This window comes from Plutella xylostella, chromosome 14 (assembly GCF_932276165.1).
Source record: "Plutella xylostella chromosome 14, ilPluXylo3.1, whole genome shotgun sequence".
NCBI classification, from domain to species: Eukaryota; Metazoa; Arthropoda; class Insecta; order Lepidoptera; family Plutellidae; genus Plutella; species Plutella xylostella.
This window is the reverse complement of record NC_063994.1, coordinates 10,109,649-10,134,700: the sequence shown is the minus strand read 5'-3', so window position 1 is coordinate 10,134,700 and position 25,052 is coordinate 10,109,649. Positions and strand designations below refer to the sequence as shown.

Below are 25,052 nucleotides of genomic sequence, written 5' to 3'. Positions count from 1 at the left end.
CTGTTATCTAAAGTCGTTACAGAAAAGTTACAGCATAACATCTTCAAATCGATGACACCACAAAAATGATCCTGCACACGTCGATTGCGTAAACGTGTTATTTACATTTCAAATCGACGGCGCACGGACGGAACTAATAACATTTTCGAGGTCGTTTCCTCAAACGTTGCAAGTCAATATTCCTATTTTAGAACCAACAGGCCACGGTTCTGAAACAAGTGATGGTTGAAGCCCAATGCAATATGTGCATGCCACGGAGCGGGGCTGAGGGGTCACTCTATATGACGAAAAACTAACTTTCGCAGCGTTATTGCGCGAGTCACGACTCTTTCTCGTTGTATTATACATGCCGATTGCACGACAGCTCTCGTTCGTTCGTTTTTCGTCAGTATAGAGTAACCCTCCTGCAACTGAAAGAGTTGTGTATGTGGCACACACAGTGGCGGTGTCGCAAATGGAGAAAATTACAGTTTTTAACACAACGACGACGGCGACGCTTGCCACTGATGAATGGGTGCGGGTGATTAAAGGACGAGTGTGTCAAGAGTAGTTTGGACACAGCGTTTTAAATTGCATTGGAGGAAACAGACCTATACCAGCCATGGTGTCACGTTAGTTCATATTAATATGGGGTAATCGTTGAGTAATCATATACTAAGGGGTAATAAATATACAGACGGGCTGGCTGATGAGAGCCTTGACAAATTATATTTTTTGTTTAACATACAGCTAATTGAATTTTGTAGCAGACTGATAAAAGTTATGTAAAATAAGCATGATGTCACTGCATTACTGGTGGTTATCCAAATTATTCGCTACATAACTAGTCCATTTGTTGAAAAATTAGTCTGCCTGAAGACGATAAAGCATTCAACGGTATGGTAATAGAGAGCACAGCAACGCTAACCTTTTGTCTGTTTTTGGCAGCAAAATAAATGCGGCACTGCCATAAATAATGTCATTTGGCAACTTCATCTCGGTATTTCTTACGAGCGCTCGCCCGTACGTGTTTAGCGGAATCGTTAACGTATCGTCGTTTTGTGACACTGTCATTGTCATGTCACTCAATAAAAGGTCTTCAGTATGCAGTATTAGAGGACATTTTGCATTGACTTGACGGACGGCATCTGTTCAAACATTTTAACCAGCCTTCGATCGTCCGACGTCATGTGAGCATATTTTTTGCACAAAACATCGTCTATCGTTACTTTGAATAGCGCAGTCTACTGTAAACATTATAAAGATGATTATAGTTAAAAGCCAGGGATTGTATAACGTTCAGAGGAAGAATCCCTATCCTATTAATATTGTAATAGCGAAAGTTTGTGACTAAGGATGTTTTTTGCTCTGTCACGTAAAAAGTACCTACTACATGCATTTTCATTATAATCTGTATGCAGTAAGCTAATACCCGGAATTAACACATAGGCTACATTTTATCCCGGAATTCCCACAGGAAAACTTTTTAAGGAGTAACGGATCTCGCGGGCAACAGCTAGTTGTTCATAATCATAACAAGACAATGTGATCCGAGCCTCACGTAGGCGGAACAGAAATAGAATGACCCAAATATTCCCGATTAATCCGGCCTAAGGACTAAGTGTAAATCGATACATGTCTTGTGACTGACGCGAAATAACGAACCGAACAAGTGTGGATAAACATTTTCATTTCACGTCTGAAACTGAAATATGAAGTGAGTTGTATGTATCTGTAAAATGCTTGGATTCCAATAAGGCAATAAAGTGCTACAGTTTCAGCGGTATCAAGTTGAAATAGAAATTGTAGAAACAACAACAAGAAAACACTGAGGATAAGAAAACTCTGGCGGTGACCTTGACCTCCGGAGACTGACCGCCGCAAGTGTAGCTTACACGTGTAGCTCTTACCGCTACAGACATAAGGCTCAGTAACACACAAGTTGGTGGATTTCGGAGGAGTTTCAAAGACTGTTGACTCTACAAGGAGTTTGTATGTATGAGGAATAAAGTTGCACCGAGATTTCTGTAGGAAGAAAGGAGGTGGCAGCCGAGTAATGGGCTCATATATTTTAATGGGAAAATTGCACTTCGGGTGGGCTGGTTTGTTTCAACATTGCTAATTTGTTCGGGTGGAAAAGGATTTCTTTTGACAAAGTAACTTGATAAACAGATTTTTTTAGAATGAAAGAAAATACATACAAAATATACTTATCGTCGTTAAGAATACCTGAATCAACCCCTTTCAGCTTTCAATATCCCTTTTCTTATAGACCGGTACTGTGTAGGTGCAGTAGGAAATCTAAAGTTTAACCAAATATAGGGTCTTGCCAGGTATATCTTATTTTTATGGCTTATAATATAATATTTGATGTACAATGTAAAAGTACATACATACATAAGGTTGTCTGGTAGAGATTGCTTTAAGCAATAAGACCGCCTTTTTTGTACTATTTTATATACATATAAGTTGTGAAATTGTACTTAATGTTCTCTTTAATGGTGCATAAAGTATTCTATTCTATTCTACATAATATAAGTTGCAATAACGACACGGATGCACATAAACGAGCGTCCGTACAGGGTAATACGTCCGCTGTTATCTCAACTCACACAATACACACTGAAATGGAGTCCAACAATTACCATAACTTTCATCTATTTACAATAGAAATCCTGGCATTAGTATGAAATTGAGAAACTAAAAGAGACCTAGAAATATATTATCTTAATTCGTCTGAAATTTAGAATTACGCTGGGTACCTCGATCCTCAATGTCGTGAAATATAAATGCAAATAGTTATGGTAATGTTAGTTTAGGACTCAAAAGACAATTTCGAGTCAAAGCCAGAGTCAGCGAATGTGATGTTAAGTTAATGTAACGGATACAATATTCGCGTCTAGACAAACTAAAGCCATGTGAGGCGGGAGGCGATAGAAAATATAGCTAAATAAAAATAGAATTTTAATAATATCGCCTTTTTGTCACGTGCGGCTTAGGCGGAGACCGGAATAGATAATCCATTATGATGCTGGTACGATAAAAGAACTAGGTCGACAAATGCAATAGCGCTTGCAGAAAGCGATCAAGTATATACCTGATGAAATTTAAATCGGTTACCTAACATCTCTGAAAATAAAAGTCTAATCGGAAACCAGCAGAATGCAACGTATTGCACCGTCACCGTTACAATCTTCAGCGCAGAGAAACCATTTAACCCTGACCTTTAGCTGCAGAGAACTTAATCAAAACCAGTTCCTATGCATGCGGGAATAAGCACTTGAATAGCGGTGTTTGCTAGAGGAGTGCGATTGGTCGATAGGATCCAAGATGGCGGCGAAGCGTCGGTTTCCTCGGTCGTTGACGCGCCGGCAGCCGAGCGGCGTAGCGTGGCCGGTTATCGATTCTCCGAGAGGCACCGACGCGTGGCGCCCTCTGACGGTCATTGAGCGAAACTTCTGTTTCAATAGTTGCTGTCTTCATGGGTAGATGGCGCTTTAATGAATATTTGGGGGTTATGTAGGCTTTTCAAATAAGTGATTGGAAAAGTTTCGAGGCTTTTAAACTATTCTGCTGGAAAGCTATTGTTTACTTACTCCAATTAATATTCCGCTGTACGTTTCACCTTTCCAATAATTAATTGAAAGGTTTCTATTATTACTAGAGTATTGATCAGAAATGACCAAGGAATTCCGTCCGAATAGACTTGAGAGAATAGCTTTAAAAACATGTTATTTACAATGGCCTTCATGGTTTTGTATTCAGTTTGTTTCAAAAGTGTTGTAGTAAGCTGAAATGGGTGATTCAGTCCGTAATTACCTATACGTTCTACGACTTTACGACATCGGTGAAAAAGAAACTTCCTACAGTACTTACAGTAAAAACTTACAAGACCAACAAAGTTACAATTTAGTTTTCGTGAATTTTCAAAGTTGTTCAGAAATAACCTTGTAGCTTTTAACCCCTTTCAGCTTACGAGCTATAACCTTTTTTTTCTTATACACCCTGTATTGAAAGTTCGTTAGTTTGTAGTACTTATGAAGCTCATCGTACAGTCGATACGTCCCAAGGAGAGAATTTTTATTAAACGCCACTAGCCAATAATCCTGATCAGCCTCGATTTAATATAGTCTCATATAAATCGCATACACAGAAAGTAAGAGACGACAGCCATCACATAGAGTACTTAATTGTTCTCCTAGAATCGACAGCTTTACTACACCCCAGCCAGTAAATTAACCCGTGTGTCTCCCCCCCTCCAGTGCAAGGACTACACCACAGCCAGGCGTTAATAAACGTATTTGTTTGTTCCAGTGCAAGGACTTCGAGAAGGTGGGCGCGACGATCGCGGTGACGCCGTGCGACGTGGTGGAGGAGGCCGACATCACCTTCTCGTGTGTTGCCGACCCGCAGGCCGCTAAGGAGGTAAGATAATTAAAATAATGTAGAAGCAGTTTCACTAACACTTGAGTCCAAGAACAACATTGTGACGTGTTTCCGCATCTGTGAGCAGGCACGATGGAGTCTAGCGCTGCCAATCCGCAGTCACAACCTACTATAATTTATCTTCATGAAATTTGGTATGCAGTAAGCTAACACCCTGAATGAACATATAGGAGGGTCTTTCACTATCTTTTAGCAAAACTTTGTACTTGTTCTTTGGCCAGACATAGGCATATGAAGCAAGAATGCAAGCTTTTGGCATGCAACGAAACTTAGCAATGATATAAGTACCTACTCTAAACCGACCCCGTTCCCCAACAGATGGTATTCGGCAACTGCGGCGTCTTGCACTGCGCTTCCTTGGAACAGAAGGGCTACGTGGAGATGACGTCCATCGACGCGGACACGTCGCACGACATCGTGGAGGCCGTCGGCGCCAAGGGCGGCCGCTACCTCGAGGCGCAGGTACAGTGGAATCACTAAGGATGACCACAAAGTATAAATTATCTACTTACGTCATAAACATGTTGATAGACCACGAGCGGCCGCTACCTTGAGGCACAGGATTTTCCGTACAACATCATCATCCACCAGCTTGCTGATTGATGAGGATTCCCATGCTAAGGACATAGGAGCGTATCTGCCCGCCGCTTTTCCCGTCCAACCATGGCTACAAAATACTTAGACTTTTTAGTCCGTAAGAAACTTCTCTTGCAGTAAAAGCTGGCAATGTGTACGCTAAATCATCGGGTACACGGCTTATATTACCCATTTATAACCAATTTCTTCCGTTCTCCCTTCCAGATCCAGGGCTCGAAGACGCAGGCGGAGGAGGGCACGCTGATCCTGCTGGCGGCGGGCGACCGCTCGCTGTTCGACGACTGCCAGAGCTGCTTCAAGGCCATGAGCAAGAACTCCTTCTACCTAGGTAGTAGTGCGCTGCTCCGGTTGGACACGCTTATTGTGATAATGTAGTTTAAAGCAGCGGTTTCTGATTGGTGCTTGTGGGACGCTGGGGATATAAGGGAATCCAAGGAAACCAGGGGATGCAAGCAATCGCGGGGATAAATCTGGGGATCCAAAGAACCCTGGGGATCTAAGGCACCTAAGTGATCTAAGGTACCCCGGGGATCCAAGGAACCCTACTAGGCTAAGACAGACTCACTGAATATTACCAATAACGTTAACCTTTGGTCCTCATCCGACGCCATTTCTCGCCATCTTTCTAGGGCGTTATTACTCTGCACAGCAGTATTCAATCATGCTTTAACCCCACTCTCAAATTCCAGGCGACATCGGCAACGCTTCCAAAATGAACTCCGTTCTACAAGTAGTGGGCGGCGTGTCGCTAGCCGCTCTAGCCGAGGGGCTGGCGCTGGCGGACCGCGCCGGGCTCAGCCAGGCCGACCTGCTGGACGTGCTGGCGCTCACGCCGCTCGCCTCGCCGCATCTTATACTCAAGGGACGAGGTAACTAGCTGGTTTCATGTACTATATACTGACTGAAGAGACACTGCTGACGCAAGCTATAAGAGACCGCACCTCATACTCTAGGGCTTCAGAGGACGTGGTAACTAAATTGACACAACCTGCATAAGACTGTAAGTAAGAGCATCGCAGTTTCATTTACTACTGTCTATGTCTATTAAGACACAAGCGGGTGTATAAATGGTGATATCTAGTATTTATGATGTTTCGCCTAGCCACAGCGCATACTCAAGAGCAAAATAAGTGTGTTTAAGTACCTGGTATGTAAGTAAGGTGTAGCTACAAGTAGGACAGCTCTCTGTGCCGTGTCAGCTTGCACTGGGTCCTGCGCGTGGCGGGCGCGTGTCGCTAGCCGCTCTAGCCGAGGGGCTGGCGCTGGCGGACCGCGCCGGGCTCAGCCAGGCCGACCTGCTGGACGTGCTGGCGCTCACGCCGCTCGCCTCGCCGCATCTCATACTCAAGGGACGAGGTAACTAGCTGGTTTAATGTACTACATACTGTCTGAAGTGACACGGCTGATGCAAGTAAGAAGACCGTACCTCATACCCATGGGACGAGGTAAGTGGATGAGGAGTTTCTTGTACTACGTACTGTACGGAAAGGCACAGTTGACACAAACAAGAAGACCGCATCTCAGACTCTACATAGGGCTTCAGAGGACGAGGTAACTAAATTTATAGCTAAAGCTAAAGACAGTGGGATGAGGAGCGAAAGTTTCTGTAAATGATGACGTCGCTTCAGAGGACGGGGTAACTAAATTGGCAGCTAAAGACATAAGTTGCACAAGAGAGCGACTACAAATAAGAGTTTTCACTCACGAGGGCTTTTTGCTCAAACTCCCCATACAAATTTCAAAACATTGTGAGCCGGGCAATGTGCAATAATTCATAAATGTTAACCATACTTCAAAAAATCCTTTTAACGTTACAAATATTTATAAATAACAACTCCTCATTTCTCCCATCCACAGCAATGATCGAGTCCTCCTACTCCACCCACCAGCCGCTGACCCACATGCAGAAGGACCTCAAGCTGGCCCTCGGGCTGGGCGACGCTCTCGAGCAGTCCCTCCCTCTCACGGCGACCACCAACGAGATCTTCAAGCACGCCAAGCGCCTCGGCTACGCGAGCCACGACGTCAGTGCCGTGTACATTCGCGCCAGGTTCTGAGTGACGGGGCGGCGGGCGGCCGTGGATAGGTGTCTGAGGAAGGGCGGGTAGGGTGGACGGTTGTGTAGGGTGAGGATTGAGGATTTTACGCGGAAATGGTGGGGGTTGGTGTAGTAAGGTGATTCAGAGGGTCGTTCCAAATAACTTTTGGATTTTCGTGAAGAAATGGTTTAGAATGACTCCCTTTTCGGCTTGCTATGCCAGTTTTGTTATACTCTATAGTGTATTTCGTTTGGGATGGCTTTTGAGAAGTGTCTCAGAAAAAAGGCCTACGATCCATAGGGCCCTATGTCTGGATCCATGGTCCTAGTCTTCTTTTTTGAGAAGTGAGTCGAATGCCAACCCTATAGAAATAGACTGTTCTTACAGTTAACAGACTGTTGTTCCAGTCGCAAGTGAAGTATTTTTCTACTCGTTTCTTGCCTGGGTTGGTATTGTGTGAAATATAGAAAAAGAGCATATTGTGAGGGTTTGTTTCCGAGGGTTTGTTTACAATCTTCCTATTGTGTTAAAATAAGATCCAGAGTTTTATTAAGCCCTTTAGTGGAAGAGATTAGCGATTATATCGTGGATTTTTGACATCCCCTCTTGGTGTTTTCGTCCTTCCCTTTCTTTCAAGTGCCTCCTTTCTATATCACCACATTTTTTTCCCGTTCAGTCCAAGTTTATCTCTTAAAGAGGTATCTTCTTGTATCCTTAACCGTGAAGTAGCTGCAATGTCTATACCTACCCGTTACTTCCCCAGCATATAAAGCTAAAATATATTTTTGTGTAACAAGTGACTGTAACTCAGTTACAAAGTGCATTTAAGTACACAGTCGCCTGCCGGGGTTGTATGTTATGATATGAATGATTGTTTTCAATATTCAAGTCTCTATGTTAAGCGGTACAAATACCATAGTAAAAAATATACTAATAAATACAATCCATTCAACTTTAAGCGTAAAGAAACAATCATTAATATAACGTAAGTAACAATAGTTGTGTGTGTTTTCAATTTTAATTTGCGAACACCTTCGAACGTTAAAGTAATGACCTAATGACATTTTTTTAATCCATTTGGTGACTATTTTATACCCGACTACGCAAGAAGTGGGGTAATGTTTTACAAGTGTCTTTATCTATTCGCATCATATTACTGTTCAATATTGTAAGTAATGTCCTCCGCTTTGAAATTATTTTTGAATGATCAGTAAATAATTATTTTTAATTAAAAACGTCTCATTTCCTTGATGATTTTGTTAGTGGCAATAAGAATACGTATATAATTAACTGTGAATAAACTTAAGTAATAAATAAAATAAATGCTTTTAATATAAGAAAGGTTCTAAACATTTTAGCGTAACTAGTACATCATTTGCAATATTGTATGGTTGGTATGGGTCACGTTACTTACACATTTCACATTCATTGATGGCGAATAAAATTGCAATTTTAGTAAATGTAAAATGTGTGATTATTAAAATAAAATAGCAATGTGGCCTATAAAGTTGGACTTTTCATGTGAATTTCAGTGAATAATTGCTTCGATAACAGTTCTATGGTTGAGTGGATTTGCACACGTTTTTTTTTAATTCTTTCGTATTAATTAAGGCACTCACCAACTCATTTTATTATTATTGTTTAGTTTAATATATTTGCAAAACTTTCTTTTGTATTTTAACTATTGACTGGTTATCTTAGCAATGTTTACAGTCGTGTACACTCTGGCAAAACTGCAGATAATAGCGCAAAAGCCAATCGTAAAGTGTGCGACCGTTCATTTAAAATGCATTGGAATGACGTGTATCCATAAAATCACAACAATTTGGCGTTTCCCCTTATTTTTATGCAATTTAATTAGTGTTCCAATGAAATACTTAGCACTGTTTATAGTTTTGCAAGAGTGTAAACGGCATTTTATATAGTAGATAACAAATTTTCAGTATGTTATTTAAAGTGATTCTTCAGGAGTTACAGTAAGTAGAAACGTATGACGACGTCATGCATTTTACTTACTATTGAACGGAATCTAGAGAGCTCTCAATACAAATATCAATGTGTTGATTTAACTTGGAAATCGGATTACTGGAGTAGTGTGTGTGTTTACAGGGTCTCAGATGTTAGTTACTTACTGTGTATGTATTAAACCAAATTATATTGTAAAGACGTCATCAAGTCTCTTTAGAAGCGTACTTTAGTAATCCTATTTTCAGATTAAAACACAAATATTTATAATTAGAGCTTTTATTACAAAGAAGTAAAGTTATTTGAGCATTTTACTGAAAAAAAATTATAATTTGCACGTTTTTTTTAACAATATACTTCGGATTCTGTTCAATTTGTTCAAAATTTTACCTGCAATGAATTGAAAATAATCATGTTTTTATCTTATTTTTTACAGATATAATTAAGTAATTGAAAAACTAGAAATAAAAAGGTCCAAATAATTAAGAAGAGAACAGATAAATGGTTCTTGGCATTTCTCATTAAATATCTTTTTGTGTTTTAATAAAATGTTTATTTTAAGGACAACTTGTGTTATGTGAACCCTGTTGAGGTCTGGCTTCGTTTCGAGTAAATGACTGATCATTTCAGATTTAAATATAAAGATAATAGTTACAATTTACCACTGCTGTTTTATTTGTATTGTATGGTAGAACGTTTTTCATAATTTAGCTTGGTATGTTTTACAATATCGGTTTGTTACTGGTCCTCTTACATAAATGTCTTATAAGCTACATGCCAGGCGATAAACATGACAAAAAGCGAGAAGTTCTGACAGAAGTTTTATCTTCAGGATATACCTATTGTATCAGACGCCGCCACTAAGATGGTGAAATAGGCACTTAAAATATAAAACAACCGAATTTTAACTTCCTTTGCAAGTCATTTATTTACACAATTTCTTCTAGAACAGTCTCTCTTGCTCATACGGTACAATGTCCAGCATGGGTTGCCTGTGTTCGCCGACGCCCCATCGCGGCCGCTGTCCATTGCTGGGTCGGCTTTGAGGTATTCTGTCGTCTCGCACCAACTCGTATGCCAAGCGAGCAATGGTATCCGTGTACTCGCTTAGACCCGTCTGTAGGAGCTTCGGTCGCATGTAACCGAGTACTGGGGGAGAGATGAGTTAAGATCTTTAGAGGTGATGAAGAGAAATGGAGGTGGTAAGTAAAGAAAGAAAATAATAGTTAATGATTATAGTAAAAGTTGTAGATGGCGCCACCGACTATCGCTGCGCTGGTGATTGGTGCACCAGTCCACCACCTTCAGTAGAGTTAAGCGATAGTGCTATTATAAACTGGAACAGAGCAAATAGCTTATTAGGAAGGATTCCTAATAAGCTATTTACAGACCGGCCCAACGAACGCCCAACGATGCCGATGGATATTTATCATACATAATACAGGGGCGATTGCAGCAACGAAGGTCAACGAAACCCGTTCGATGGCGTTCGTTTGGCCGGTCTGTACGCAGCTGTAGGAAGAAAAAGAAGAAACCTAGTCCAGCTCTAATGTTTGCCACCGATTCGCTTAGTTTAATCTTAATTATTTGTCTTCTCGATGAGTACCTATTGAAACTAGCCAAGTCCTTACCTTTTTATCTTGTGGTCCAAGTGGGAAAAGCATTGAAAATTAAAGTTATATTATTAAAAGTGGTAAGTACTCAAAAGTTATTTTAGTAAAGTATTTGAACGTAAAATGGCTCTAACTATGATAATATATGGGGATGAACCGCCAAGCCAAGAATATCAAACTAAAGTTATACATGGTGTCAGGAGGTAGGTATCTATATAAATAACAAACCCATTTATACTAACTTCTAAAATGCGTGTCCAAGGGCTTCAACGTCGGCGCATTCACATCCCTCCCATACATAGCACCGGCTGTCGTCATCACGTGAGTATCTTTCAGTGCAAGTGGCTTCACTGGTGGGGCTTCGGTCTGAGCGGGCGGACTGGGGGCTTCGGTAGACTCGTCGGGACATGGTGGGCATGGACGCTTCTTTTTAGGTTTCGGCACGAATTCTTTTGTTTTCAGTTCTGGTAGAAATGTGGGTTTTCTTATAATATATTGGTAGTTACTCGCTATAGTTCGGGTCAAAAGCCAATCTAAGTAGAGTAGGTAACATATAAGTACATACTTAGCTACCTGTTATGGTTTAAGAGCGGTTTCAGACTAGCGTATTTTTCAATGCGTATAAGCTTGTTTTTGGAAACCCTTGTAGGCCCGGATAGGTAGGTATGTTGCTGATACGACTGTATACGCGCCGACGAATACGCTTATCTGAAACTACCTACTCTCAAAGTAAGTACTTATATTTATAGGAACAGGCAAATTCTTTGACTTAAGTATGTTCTTATCTTCTTAATTTAAGACATTTTTCCATAAAAAAAACAATCAGAAAATGCCATTATACTTGACTCTAACAAGCTATAGTCATGCATGTCCTACCTTCGGGTAGATGCGCGCAGTAGTCATTATAGTACGTAGAGAGGCCGCGCAGCTCCCGCGTGGTCTCCCGGATGAAGGCCCTCATCTCCTCATCTGATAGTTGCTTCTCCTGCAAAAGACAGCATCGTGACAAAATTATTATATCGTTGCATCGTACCCTCCCCGTATACTGTATAATTATACTCTATGGTTTTCTGTAATAAATCGCCAACCTTAGTGTTTGTAACCGATATGCTAAGGCTAAGAAGACCAGGAAGTAGTAGGAGTTAGTGCAAGTTTTTTAAAGTTTTCCAAAGCGAAAAAAGATTAAGTATATACACTCTACTTTTGTTACGCTTTGCAAAAGTTTCATAATAAGTTAATAATTAGAGGCACCATATGTAGGTGCCTAACGTACCTATGCCAGAAAACGTAACCATTTGCATACTTTAAGAATCTGTAGGACTGTAGTGTAGGTTCCTGATAAATATTTGATAACGTTACCCTGTCTGAACCAAGAGTCGGCTTCAGCCATTTCCCTTCTAATTCTGCAAATCTGTTCTCTGGACGGCATCTGAAAATAAACGCATTGTGGGAGATAAATAACTCCGTAGTTATGTAGATAGGAGAGGTACCTAGTACTTATTATATGCCTTGGCACGTTGGCACTTACTGTTTAGATTTTATTAAAGGATGCGGTCGGTACTCGTCAAAATATTCAGTTAAAAAAGACATTTCCCTTGTGGTTTTATAATTTTGAATTTAGGTAACTATAATCCAGTTAAATTTAAATATTTCACAACATGAATTCCCACTACATATACAAAAATAAATAAACAGCCTGTCAAAAATCACTCATGAATGTCGTCATAGATATCGTCCACATTTATAATTATTGTGAAGTTTAAAAAGTTTCTAAAAAGTCACTGTAGGTCTGTAGGTTTATTTATCTTATTTTATATAAATTATTATCATGTAAGGTAGTGCACCGGTAGCTTTTACTTCACTACTATAAAGCGGTATGCCTTGATTTGGTTTACGAAGCAAATAAAAGAAATTCGCGGTAATACGTATACTATACCTAACTGTACCTAGCAAGTAAGTCGATTGTTACCGCGGTTTTGCATGTCGCACGATTTTTTGTCAGAGGTTGACAACAGTTTAATATAATTATCGTAAAGTATTTGATAAATCAAAGGGTAAAAGTGTGTAAGTATTGACGGAAAAAATGCCAGGTCTGGATATTCTAAAACAGGCAATAAGTATGGGACGGGATATTATTAAACTGTTCAATACCCTAGACGTTACATAACATCGTTGAATCGTAGCTGACTAGCAACGAAATCATCATCAGCATCAGTCTTAAACATCAACACAGTCTGTCCTTGGCCTTCCTCAGCCAGCCGATTCCACTACCTAATGGGACACCTAAGGAGTACCTACAGTGATGAGTGATGAGACAGTATCTTCGGCCGATCGATCCTCGACCAATGAACGGCTAGCAAGTGACCGAGTGCGCGGCCGAGGACACTGACTTTAGGTGTAAATGGTGTAATCAACCCATAAGTAGCTAGGTAGATGCTTCGCCGATGTTCCCACGCCACGTTTGCCTGTTCATGTGGTCATGGTCTTCACTGGAGAAATTGTATTGTTTTATCAGCAAAGAGCGAAATATATCGTCGCAATTAAATCGCAATAAAAAGTTTTTTTTTTTTTGTATTTTTGATCAGATGAAAGAGTGTGAAAACCTAAGTAGTAGTTATCGCACTGTTAAATTATTTTAGGAAAAAATTCGACATAACTAAGTACCTACTTAAGTATTTTTTTCTTTCGAAATAAATGATCTAGTTGGCAACCCCATCAATCCTTGCCTTGCTGTAACATCAGCGATGCGGCATGCCTGTAACCCGACCGACCGTTGCGTGTCTCCACTACGTCACTGTAATGGGTTAGCAATACTTTTACCGAAGCACTGAGCACTATTTAGCTTTATTGTCAGTGCCAAGGCCGGCAAGGGCAAGGCGAGACGAAAAATCAATAGAAATAATAAGTTTTGTCGGTACAAGGTTAAAGCTCAGAAGTTAAAACTAATCACAAGTTCAGGGAAAGCTTGAAAACGCTTGGAAAGTTTATCCGCGTGGAAATAACATAACTAGGAAACTGGAAAGTTTCTAACTGCTCCGAGCGAAACGCGGAAATAAATAAACAGCCACCTTTTTAGTTAAGTACTTACATATGTATAGGTACCTACCTCCCTAATCAAGTTAAGTATCATAAATTATATATATGTAGTTAAGTAGCTGTTCCCGCGAGCTTCGCTTCGCCTTAAAAAGTTTTCCCGTGAGAATTCTGAGATAAAAACCAGCCTATGTTCTTTCTCAGGGTCTAGAGTCTAGCTAGACGATCTGTATACCAAATTTCATTCAAATGCGTTTAACTAGTAGTTTTGGCGTGAAAGAGTAACAGACAGACAGACACAGTTACTCTCACATTTATAATATTAGTAAGGATAAGGATAGTAAGGGTAATCCAATAACTAATTTGAAAAAAAAAACTGTGATGAGTAGGTACCTAGGTGCGGTAGTAGGTACTGACTGATACTTACATATTGTTTTTTTTAAAATTAGGTATATAGGTAGTTAATTTATTAATCATGAACCAATTTTTATGTTAATTTCCTCCTCGTAATGAGCGATGAAGCAACAATAAACAAGCCCTAATCTGAGCCGTTCATTAACTGAGCCGGGTGATGGACGCGTGTTTATATCTGGAGAACTGTGTTTATTTCATCATCATCTCGTGTACTGATGTGAGGAATTATACCTACCTTATGGAGTTTGGTTATCACTTAAGGGTCGGCAATAGGCAATCGAGGGTTGGCATTGTCATAGAATTATGTAGTAAATGATGCTCTACAGCCTTGAAAAAAATCACACAGGTAGCCGAAGAGTCTAGCTAGGTGCTGAATCATTCGAATTTAAGTAAATGCTTATGGATAACTGTAAATTAATTACGAAAAACCAGTAAATCACACTCCCGTATTGTAACAACTGTGTCGTAATTATCAAGAATTTTCATATGATTCTTATCAAATTATAAAGATAAATGCTTGGACTAGGCGCTAAATACCTTGTTTTTTAATAAACACACACCTATTTTGTGTAAATTAATCCCAAACTTGAGCAATTTTTTTCCCTCAAATCTTCATACAAATATCTATGGCGGCTTTCTGTGTTATAAAATCATAAACACAAGCGACGTTTGACTCAGTCGGCCGGTGGCCTCCAAAGAAGGGTTACGTCGGTTTAGGCGGCACTGACAGCTCGCGATCTAATTGTGTACAGACACAAAATCACTGCACATTGGTTGTCATTGCACTTTTTCAACTTTTATGACACCAACATAATTTGATTTGAAATTGAGGAAGCATAATTCTTATACTATATTCAATAAATTAAATGATAATGTTTTTTATTAGTTAAGTCCATGGTACTTCTTGATTAAATTATAATTATTAATGCCTAACTAAAACTAACTAATATAAAATTAAAATTAAACCAAAAAGAAGATGCTGGCCAGATCGCTGCCACTGTCGGGTAGGGTACCCAAGACGCTGGCCGCGTTACCCCGCTATATAGCGATGCTTAGCCTTTGTGATAGGTAAGTGCCAGCCCTAGGGTCCCTTGAGACTTCTATTAGTCTGCTGCTGATGTCTTTAAAAAGCTGACGTGCCTCCGGTCCCCACGGCCCTGGGATGAGGAGCAGGAATATAGTGAATGGATCTAAGTGATGACAATACGTAGGAAGATTAGGTTAGGATTCAAAAACACAGTCTCATGGTGCTGGTTGAGGCATGGTCTCGTAAGGATCTGATGAGGGCAGTAACACGGAGGTGACTGAATTTTATTTCAAAGATTTAATAGCTAAAAGCATCGAGTTTGGGCGCGGTGGTAGCTCAGTCGGGTAAGCGCCCGCTTCTCACGCAAGAGATGCGGGTTCGAATCACGGCGCTGACATGTACCAATGAGTTCTTTTAACTTAAGTACAATGTATACCATCGCTCTAACGGTGAAGGAAAGCATCGTGAGGAAACCTGCATATCTAGATTTAGCACATCTAGATATGTGAACCCACCAACCCGCAGTGGACCAGCGTGGTGGGAAATGGTTCAAGCTTAGGAAGGCAGTTTAGTTAGTCTTGGGGATATGCACAAAGGTTCCACTCGAGAGAGCCAGGTGCAGGTACTTACACCCCCACAGAGAATAGAATAGAATCGAGTTTGGGCTATTAAGTATGTTTTTCAAAGAGAGAGAGAAAGATATTTTAGGTTTCCTCTGGATTATTTAGGTTTACTGGGTTTACTAAATTCATTCGTAACGTAAAAAAAATTGTCAATGACGGAATTTCTTCTATAGACAGTAGCCACTAATAAAAACAACGATATATGGCGTGATTTGCAAAAGTACCTATCTAGTCAACCTGCCACGGGGTGACTTCGGTGGGTAACTCAGAATAATACTAATTATAGGTTATTGCATCAATAATAAAAAAATCAAGAAAATATTCAAAGTTTCCATCCTCGCTTTTCACGCACACAAATCACAAACTCATGCCTTGTTCTAGGAGCAGGGTCTACCCTGGTGCATTTCCATGACCACTTTTCATTAGCGTCCCACCGGTTTCGATGCTCAGCGGAATAGCACCATTAACCATTATTATTCTGAGATATCATCACTTCTTATTCTGAGTTACCCAACATAAAATCACGCCATCTATTGAAATCATTTTTTAAATTAGGATTTGTCTATGGTGTGGTCCCCAAATTTAAGGGTAAAAGCCAAATAATTATATTTTAACCTTTTTTATACCTATTATATTAAAAGACCTATTCAACGATACCCTACCTACACCATCAAAATAACCGGAAAAAATATCAGCCCCAATTTACTTGTATGGGAGAGGGAGTACCCCAATTTTTTTTGGGTACTCCTCATACTCGTATCTATACGAAATATCAGCTTGATATCTTTACCCGTTTCTGAGAAAAAGGGCAGTCACAGACAGTCAGTCAGACAGACGGACAACAAAGAGATCTTATAACGGTTGCTTTTTTCCTTTTGAGGTACGAAACTCTAAAAATATGAAAAAATATTATTCTGCCACCAAAAAATATACTTACAAACATACATACATACAACAATCAAAAAACATTACTCTCCTCCTTCGGCAGTCGGGTTAAAACAAGTGAGACTGATTCTGAACTTTTGTTCTACGAGTTTTAAAAATTAACCAAAAAAACCTTTATCATAGAAACTTTGTTGACACGTGACTTTTTACCATGGAAAACGAATTTTTTTTTTCGCGTTTTTGCAAAACTCGTAGAACTAAAGTTGTTCAGAATGACCCCTTGAGTCATCCCCTTTCGGCTTAGTATACCCTTAGTATAACTTATTATCTACACTTTAATACCTGTAGTTACCTTTCTACAAGTAAATACCACATTTGTTTAGAAATCTAATCGGGTTCCGACCCCTATTAATTTCTACTCTTTCCTGGTGCTTACCAGTGTAAGTAAGAATTATACTTACTTACCCTAAAATCACCCAAAATGTACTTGAACATAATTGTCAATAAAGTTGGCGAGTAAAAGTTTATCGACCCACTGTGCAAACTTACATGTGTGCGTGTCACTGCGTGTGCTGTGTGAAGAGCATTGAAAACCCAAAATTGGCGCGGCACGTCACCCTGTACGGGGCCTTAAGTTTATACAGCTCTGCAGTTAGTATAGGGCTACATAAAAGAAAATATATTTTGCCTACTATGTTACAGGCTGTGTATTTTAAAGAGAGAGTTTCAGACTAGGTACCTATATAGGTACCGCGAAACCGCTGAAATCCAACGTTACATTACATTTCCTTGATTTCCTATCGGGTTATTCGGACTTCAGTGGAACTTTGACAAAAGCCCGGTTAGTTCCATTATTCCCAGCAGTGTCCTGAAAACAAAGGATGGTTAAATAAATAAAGCCAACAAATATCGGGCAGTGTTGTCGCGGTTCTGGGAAATGCAGTTCTCATGTCCCGCACGTGCACTAAGCTTATTTGGACGTTTACAATTTGATGGAGAGCCGACGCACAAAGACCTCACATGGAAGTACAGGCGGAGACTTAAATAAGTATGCATTTATGCGGAATTTACACGGTTTATTTTATACGAGTACGCTCGGCTGCTGAAAATAAGATAGAGATAAGTACCAGATAAAGATAGATAGCTGTCCGAGAGACCTGTACACATTTGCATTACCTACCTAACATCTGCACAGACCCGCAGTCCGTGCAAACGTTATTGTGTAAACTCCTTTCAAATAAAGTTTATCTAAGTAAAAAGCGCATAATCTCCTCTTCATTTTAAAAAGCTGTTCCCGCGAACTTAGCTTCGCCTTAAATAGTTTTCCCTTGGGAATTCCGGGATAAAAAGCATATGTTCTATCTCAGGGTCTAGTCTAGACCATATACCTATATACCAAATTTCATTCAAATCCGTTCAGTATTTTTGGCGTGAAAGAGTAACAATACTTGTTGCTAATCATCGCCACACAAGTTTTTGAGAAGCTATGCTCCTCATTTTCCTCATAGCATTAGAACCTGTGGATACATTTCGTATAAGTTACCTCTACTCTTCAGAGCGTAATGCATTATGTCCCGGTGCGTACGCTGGCGGTGCGTCGGGGCTGGCGCGGCGCCAGGCGGCTCCATTGTCGCCGGCGACAAGCGACTAATAGCTACCGGGTTCGCTGATTTATTGACGGATTCAATTTTACACGTTATTAATATATGCGTTATTGTGTTGAAGTTGTGTGTTATCTTGTTACCCTCAGATAGGCTTGCATGGGACGCTATTAAGACGTGGCAAAAGTAAGTTTGTCACGACTTAAAATGTGCCCTGTGCTCCCTTCAGGAACCTACAGTAGACGCTCCATATTTTGATATTAGCGTGTCGGTGATAAACACTAAGCTACGGCTGGTGAAAGATAGTTTCCATGGTGCGCCGGATGTCGAGGAGACTTCTTTAAATACAACCTACCAAACCGTATGAGTACCTAATGTTTTTTTTATTGATTATTTTTTAATAATACATAATAATGCTTGTCTGTATTTTTTAGTTGAATGAATCCTCCTGTAAGTCTTTTGATTTTCCTCTTAATTTTCCTTAGGGTGAGTGAGCACTCATCGATCTCTTGGCTACGAAGTACCTACGTGTTAAAATTCTAAGAACAGACTAGGTACATCGTGGCTTATTAACTCTTGATCACCACAAAGTATATTATAGGTACGCTCAAGTGCAGAGTAACCTGACCCCCCTCTCATAGTAACAATGCTTCTGAGGGGGGTCAGGTTTATCTGCCCCTTACTGTACTTGCGAGAAATCGATGATAAATCTCCAAAATTTGATGTAGTTTTTGTATGTACAAATAACAAAAATATGTGATATTTATAAGTAGTTATATCACAGCCCTGTCCCGGTGTGTGTTTGTGTAACTAGCTAGGTACTCTTGTACGGGTTTACATACCCTGCTGCACTCGTATCTAGAAAAGTTACATAGGTAAATGAAGGAAATAACTTTTTACTTATGTAGATTCCTGAAAGTCATAAATACTACCACGATATTTCATTTCGTTTACGTTCTCCTTTATTCTTTGATGAATAGCTTCTGGGATATAGGTAGTTAGGTAAAACCGAAATGCATTCCCTAATTATCCTATTGGACTACGTATCTACTGTAAACAGTACCTAATATCTGAATTTGGAACTTCTTAGAATGACAACAAGGAAAACTAAGTATTTTTGTCTTTAGCTTTAGTTGGATAACACGATTCCAGTGAGGTTATACATAGATTCGTTTTGAGTTTTGCCGTTTTAGAGAAATCCCATAACAAAATTCTTTAGATTTTGTCAAACGACTTATTTTATTAGTCGTATGCCTGGCTGCAGAAAATACTTAATTAGGTACCTATTTATAAAAAAATATTATATATCATCGCTAGTATTATATCATACATTATATCATACATACCTGGAAGCGGTCCATATACAGCGAGGCCTAAGAGAAAGGGATGTCGTGGCCAGAGCTCAACTTGCTTACCCACGACAGAGAAGGATGGAAGCGCCTGGTGTCAGCCGCAGACTCCTCGGAGGAGTAACGGGATTGAAGAAGAAGATACGCTAGTATTCTTCATATTCTATTCTAATCTCTGTGGGGGTGTAATTACCTGTCACCTGACCCTCTCGAATGGAACCCTTGTGCATATCCTCAAGGTCTAAACTGCATTCCTTATGGTTGGACCATTTCCCACCACGCCGGTCCACTGCGGGTTCACATATTTTATATTATCTAAGTAGATGTGTATTATGCAGGTTTCCTCACGGTCTTTTCCTTCGCTGTAAGAGCTATTAAATTCAAAGAACTCATTGGTGCCTGTCAGCGCCGGCTTTCGAACCCGCATCTCTGGCGTGAGAAGCGGGCTCTTATCCGACTATGCTATATTACCACCGCTCTTTCCATACGCTAGAAAATCATTTAAAAGTATTCCTAGGTGCATCCTATAAATAAGTGATAAATTATCATATATTTCTCATTCGTAAATGCTCTGTAATTTCCACTGAATAATTGCCTAGTTAAACCTAAACCTTGGACATTGATGCGTTTACAAACAAACTCCGAGCCAAGTTAATCATGATCACAGTTGGCGTGTATGGCCAAGATATGGTCAAACGTTGTCATTCATAGTTTTGTGTGTAAGGCCAACGTTGGTGCCAAGGTGTGACGTGGGTCGGTATGGCTGCCGGCTCGCCCAGTGTCGGCGATCAGTGCGCGCGCGCCGCCCGCCTTCCGGTCGCCGCCCCAGCGATACGCGAATGACAGCCGTTTGAATTTAGAATCTCACGAGTTCTTTTTTTGGAAGTTGTTAAAAACTGCCAGTGCGGTTTAGTGCTGGTTTTAATTAGTGTTTGTTAACTTAAAATATTGAACTGAATAAAAAAGTGACGTGTGATTATTGTTGTTGTCTCGCCGCGATGGCGTGCTCGAGATGTGCCACATTTACTGAGGTATTTTTTGTGATTTATTATGTTTCGTACGGATAGTTGATAAAATATTTTATATATTTTTTGGGTGAGAAGTGACCGAGAGTTTATTTACAGAGATGAATCAACTCTGTGGGCTCAAGACACTGATCGGGCCCACTGTATGTGATGCATGTTAATTTTAGACGTGATTTACTACGGATTGCAGTCGGCAAGTTGTAACTTTCACGCAAAACAAGACTCGCCGACGTTACGACTTTTAAAAGAGCAAATTGTAAAGATAGCTATTCATGTGCTGGCTCATTAATGACGACGACAGCGACAAAAATGGAATAGATGTCCTAAACATTCAACATTTCAAAATAGGTTTAGATTTGTATCGGAAATAAAAATTTACAATCTACCTTATTTAACTAATGACGATAAACCCACAAATAACAATTAGCAAAATTACCCCAAAACACCACTTGTACCTAGATAATAGATTGGTAGTTCAGGAATAATCATAGAATTAAATATCTTCTTCTACCATTCCGGCTAGTCCCATGCATTGGGTCTTCAGATATTTTCTCCATGCTTCCCTTTCTTGAGCCAATTTCTTCACTATGGGCTATTTGTCCAAGATAGCCAACCTTCACGGAATCATAGAATTAAATAAACTAACGCAAACAATATTCCCTGAATTAGGTACAGATTTGCAGTTACCAACTCAGTTTGAAACGTAAAAACCAATGATATTATAAACAGAAAACCAATTTTAAACATAGCAGTAGCACAGTTGTTTAAAAAACCGAAATGCGGATCAAAGCGTTTGGAACCTCTTACCTACAAGTGTAACTGTTTCGTTATACTTATGTGTTGGTAACTTTGTTTTTGGAGCTTTTGTGAAGACCCGATGGTATAACGTAACCTACAGTGACGTAGCCGAATGTAGTATTTGACTTCTGTGCCGTTTAGTGCCAATTTCTCCATTCTCGGTTAGAGCATAACCAGGGAGTAGTTGTTAACTTATGACACATCTGTCATGAATTTTATATGGAGATGGCGTTTAATTTATAAATCAATCCCTGTCGCTTCGACTTGTAAGATTCCAGCTTTCTTGCTGTATAAGTAGCGCCTTATACTTTTCAGGCAAAGCAAAGCACGAGGGAAAAAGATAGATAATTGCATGTTTTGTCCACATTATTCATAAAACTACACGCTATTAATTGATAAGGTAACCTTTGAAAGCTATTAAGTATCTCTATGGTGATTCTTTCAGTTATATTCTCACTAATAACCACAATTAACACAATAGTGGTGAATGGTCAATGAGTCCCAAGATGGTTGGCCCCTGAACTCATCAACTCCCTTGTTTAGTAAACAAGAGTGCAGTCGCCCGCAGACAACCATACACGGACGGTGACTGTTTACGATCCTCCGAACAACAACACTGAGTACAGGAGGGTCACTGTAGTTCACGAAAAATCAGAGCGCGCATATTCTACTACCACGATGTCGTTGAATTAAAAGTTCTGATTGGATAAAAGTGTTTTGTCGATCTAGAGTAACCCTGAGATCGCTGCTTGCACTCGGGTGGCATGTTGATGTTGAGGTTCAGGTGACAACGTTCATTCACGGCTCAACTCAGGCTCAACTTCAACACATTTTAAAGAAAATAGCAATTAGAAGTTTCCAATTAATGAATGTTTGTTCAATAATACTCAATAAGTATTTATAATAGGTACCTCCCTCTGTTATAGTGTATTATTTTATTACTACGTAGGTACCTATAAATGGAACTTAAATCTGTTAACATCCGACCATCACTCTTGTTTACAATACAGGTATAACATAAATCCTTCATCACTTTCTTCGCATATTGCCAATATTCAATATTCAGCTTCATTTTATGGATTCTTTATGATCGTAATTTTACTGATTCACAAAAGTACCAACTGATTTTAATCTAAATAGCTTTCAATGTTACTTTTCTCCCGGTTTACAGGACTTTTCCCGGATATTGCTTTAAGAAATAAGCCTTTTTGTAGGTAGGAACTATTTAATTTATAAGTTGTCATATTGTAAAGTTTTCATTCATGGTACAAAATAAAGAGTATTCTATTCTATTATTTGCTACAACATTTTTTATGAAATCCTCTGCTGAAGAGTGGTCCGATACTGGTTCTTGTTTACAAGACGAAGCGAGGAATTATTAGCCGTGGGTCGTAGACTGGCTCGCTCGATCACACAACAGCTGTTTGATGACTTTGACTGGAACGCAGATTGATTTACTATTGCTAGACTTCTATATAACTCGTGGAAGGAAGGCGCCTTGAAGTTGTGGGGAAAAGATTAGTTTTTATAATTTCGTAATGATGATTAGGTGTTATTATTGTAGATGTCTGTCTAGGTCTAGTCTCTACCCATTCTGAGGCAACTGTGTGTTGTACCTACATGATGTCTCAAATGCCTACCAACAAGAACTTACAACTAACTAAACTTTGTAACCTAATGGTGGACACCATTTGCACAGATTACATAAAATATAATTTACCATTAGTGTATAGAGTTGCATTGCGTTGTCATTAATTCCTCATCCCATGTAACGTCTATATTTTCATCAGTAGTCGATTTTAACTACTTTTTAAGATATTCTATGTTCTCTGTTCTATACTAGATCATTGCTTATTTCGAGTTATAAAATCTCTGTTGGTGGAAATCCTCGTTCATTGAAATTACGTAAACGTAACGCCGACTATCAGCTCCTCATCGTCAGAGCCGTGTCCGATGCTGTCACGCGTTGTCTCGCGAGTATCTCGCAGTGTCTCGTGTATCGCCGACTGTCAGCATCAGTGTTGGCATGACGCCCGTGCCGGGTGTTTGCTATGAATCGATATATGTGAGGTTATGTCATGTTTTGTTCATGAAGTAACTCGTAACAGTAGCCCAAGTTAACATTAAACGTTAGTTATAACGGTTGTAACGGAGTCGATATAGGCCAAGTTCACAATGGTTTAATACTAAGTACAGAATAAATGTTTGGTAGATAGATGTTTATGGTATGAATAAATTGTTAATAGAGTTGATAAAAATAAAATGAAGAGAATGGGACGGAAGGGGACCTAAGGCTAAGCCCCAATTTCTCCATAGTCGGTTATCTAACAGACCGGGATTGATCCATAAATTATACGTCATCTCCATACAAAATTCTTGACAGATGTGTCAAAAGTCAACCAATAATACCTGGTTATACTCTAACCGACTATGGAGTAATGGGCACTAAGGAGGCTAAAATAGAAGGGAGTGTTTAAATAATATGAGCGTTCTTTATGAAAAAATATATCATTTAACGCAAAACGAAGCTTGCAGCTAAAGCAACCATGGATTAGGTATATCTTGATTATATTATTTACTTCACGTTGCTGAAGTTTTCAGACGCCTCTGACAGTAACTAAGCGGTGCATAGACAGTTTATTGGCGGTGCACCGGCGATGTTGTTGCCACAATGTTGTTCAAACTGCGCCTTGGAGTTAATCACTTCTTTAATTAACTTTCAAGTTTGAAGACCATGTTTATGCAAGTTGTGGTAATAATGTTCTTAGTGTCACGGTTCACACAAGCGCGCTGAATATATATAAAAAAAAAAATAAAAAAAAATCATCATACTAATATTAGGTATAAAGGTGTTAACTTTCTGAGTTTTTACTCTTTCATTTTCTTCCTACGTGAAACCTTGGTGGAGTGAAGCTTGCGGGAAAAGAAAATGAGTTCATTATTGTGAATTGCTGGACTGAAAAATATTCAAAACACTCACCATTAGACCTACCTACCTATAATTATTATTCCACATCATCTTATAGTTCGTCATTTTCGTAACAGGGAGTAATTAAAAAAAAATATAAGTTACTACAATGTCACAAACAGATACAAATACACAACCTTTATATTTCTGTGAACTTTTCCCCCCCATCGATACATTTGCATTCAATACTCATGAAAGAGATAAGAAACGCTAAATTACAAATCAAAGTTGTTTCTTGAGTAATCTACAACTGCGTCCATTGCGGCTGAAAGCAGGTGGCGACCTCTGGTGGTGATTGATGACGTCAGCGAGCAGTCGAGATTCAAGAAGCTTTGATAAAAACTCGAGAGAAAAGTTTAAAATAAACTTATATATTTTTTTTAAATGAATAACCTTTTTAAATATTAATAGGTAGGTTAGGTATCACAATATATCACATAAAAGGCAGGTATAAATAAGTCAAATTACTTACTCTTTGTGGTCCTTTCGGTAGATTATATGAGGCCTTATTTGTTAGATGCAATTTTCAGACGATTTTTTATATACATGGTGTATCAAATGGCAATAGTGGCGAGCACGACGAAAAGGAAAGACTCAAGGGCTTATTCTGAAAAGCTTTTGTTCTACGAATTTAAAATTTCCCTTTATTATTGCTTCTCTATATAAAATGTATACAGGCAACAGGCATAA

The 25,052-nt window shown here is 39.4% G+C and overlaps 2 protein-coding genes across 7 annotated transcripts in view; one reads left to right on the top strand and one right to left on the bottom strand.

Moving 5' to 3' along the window:
* LOC105381381 (putative oxidoreductase GLYR1 homolog) overlaps positions 1-9,687 on the top strand; it is a 69,598-nt gene extending 59,911 nt beyond the window's left edge. The window contains exons 8-14 of one of the 6 annotated variants that reach the window (XM_048625276.1): positions 4,294-4,404; positions 4,744-4,887; positions 5,227-5,353; positions 5,712-5,788; positions 6,276-6,378; positions 6,880-7,046; positions 9,463-9,687. In XM_048625276.1, coding sequence (XP_048481233.1) covers positions 4,294-4,404; positions 4,744-4,887; positions 5,227-5,353; positions 5,712-5,788; positions 6,276-6,378; positions 6,880-7,046; positions 9,463-9,468 — 735 coding nt within the window. In that variant the 3' untranslated portion in view covers positions 9,469-9,687. Of the gene's footprint in view, positions 1-4,293; positions 4,405-4,743; positions 4,888-5,226; positions 5,354-5,711; positions 5,892-6,275; positions 6,379-6,879; positions 7,171-9,462 lie in introns of those variants that run through there. The other 5 variants (XM_048625274.1, XM_048625273.1, XM_048625275.1 and 2 more) reach the window with 5 other exon arrangements.
* Positions 9,688-9,928: 241 nt separating this feature from the next.
* Positions 9,929-12,351, bottom strand: LOC105381382. Its single transcript, XM_011551097.3, has 5 exons — positions 12,168-12,351; positions 11,999-12,068; positions 11,516-11,624; positions 10,882-11,103; positions 9,929-10,175 (listed from the first exon to the last, which is right to left on the bottom strand). Exons 1-5 carry the CDS (start codon positions 12,227-12,229, stop codon positions 9,970-9,972), a joined length of 669 nt encoding a protein of 222 aa, XP_011549399.3. The 5' UTR covers positions 12,230-12,351; the 3' UTR covers positions 9,929-9,969.
* Between the last annotated feature and the right edge of the window lie 12,701 nt (positions 12,352-25,052).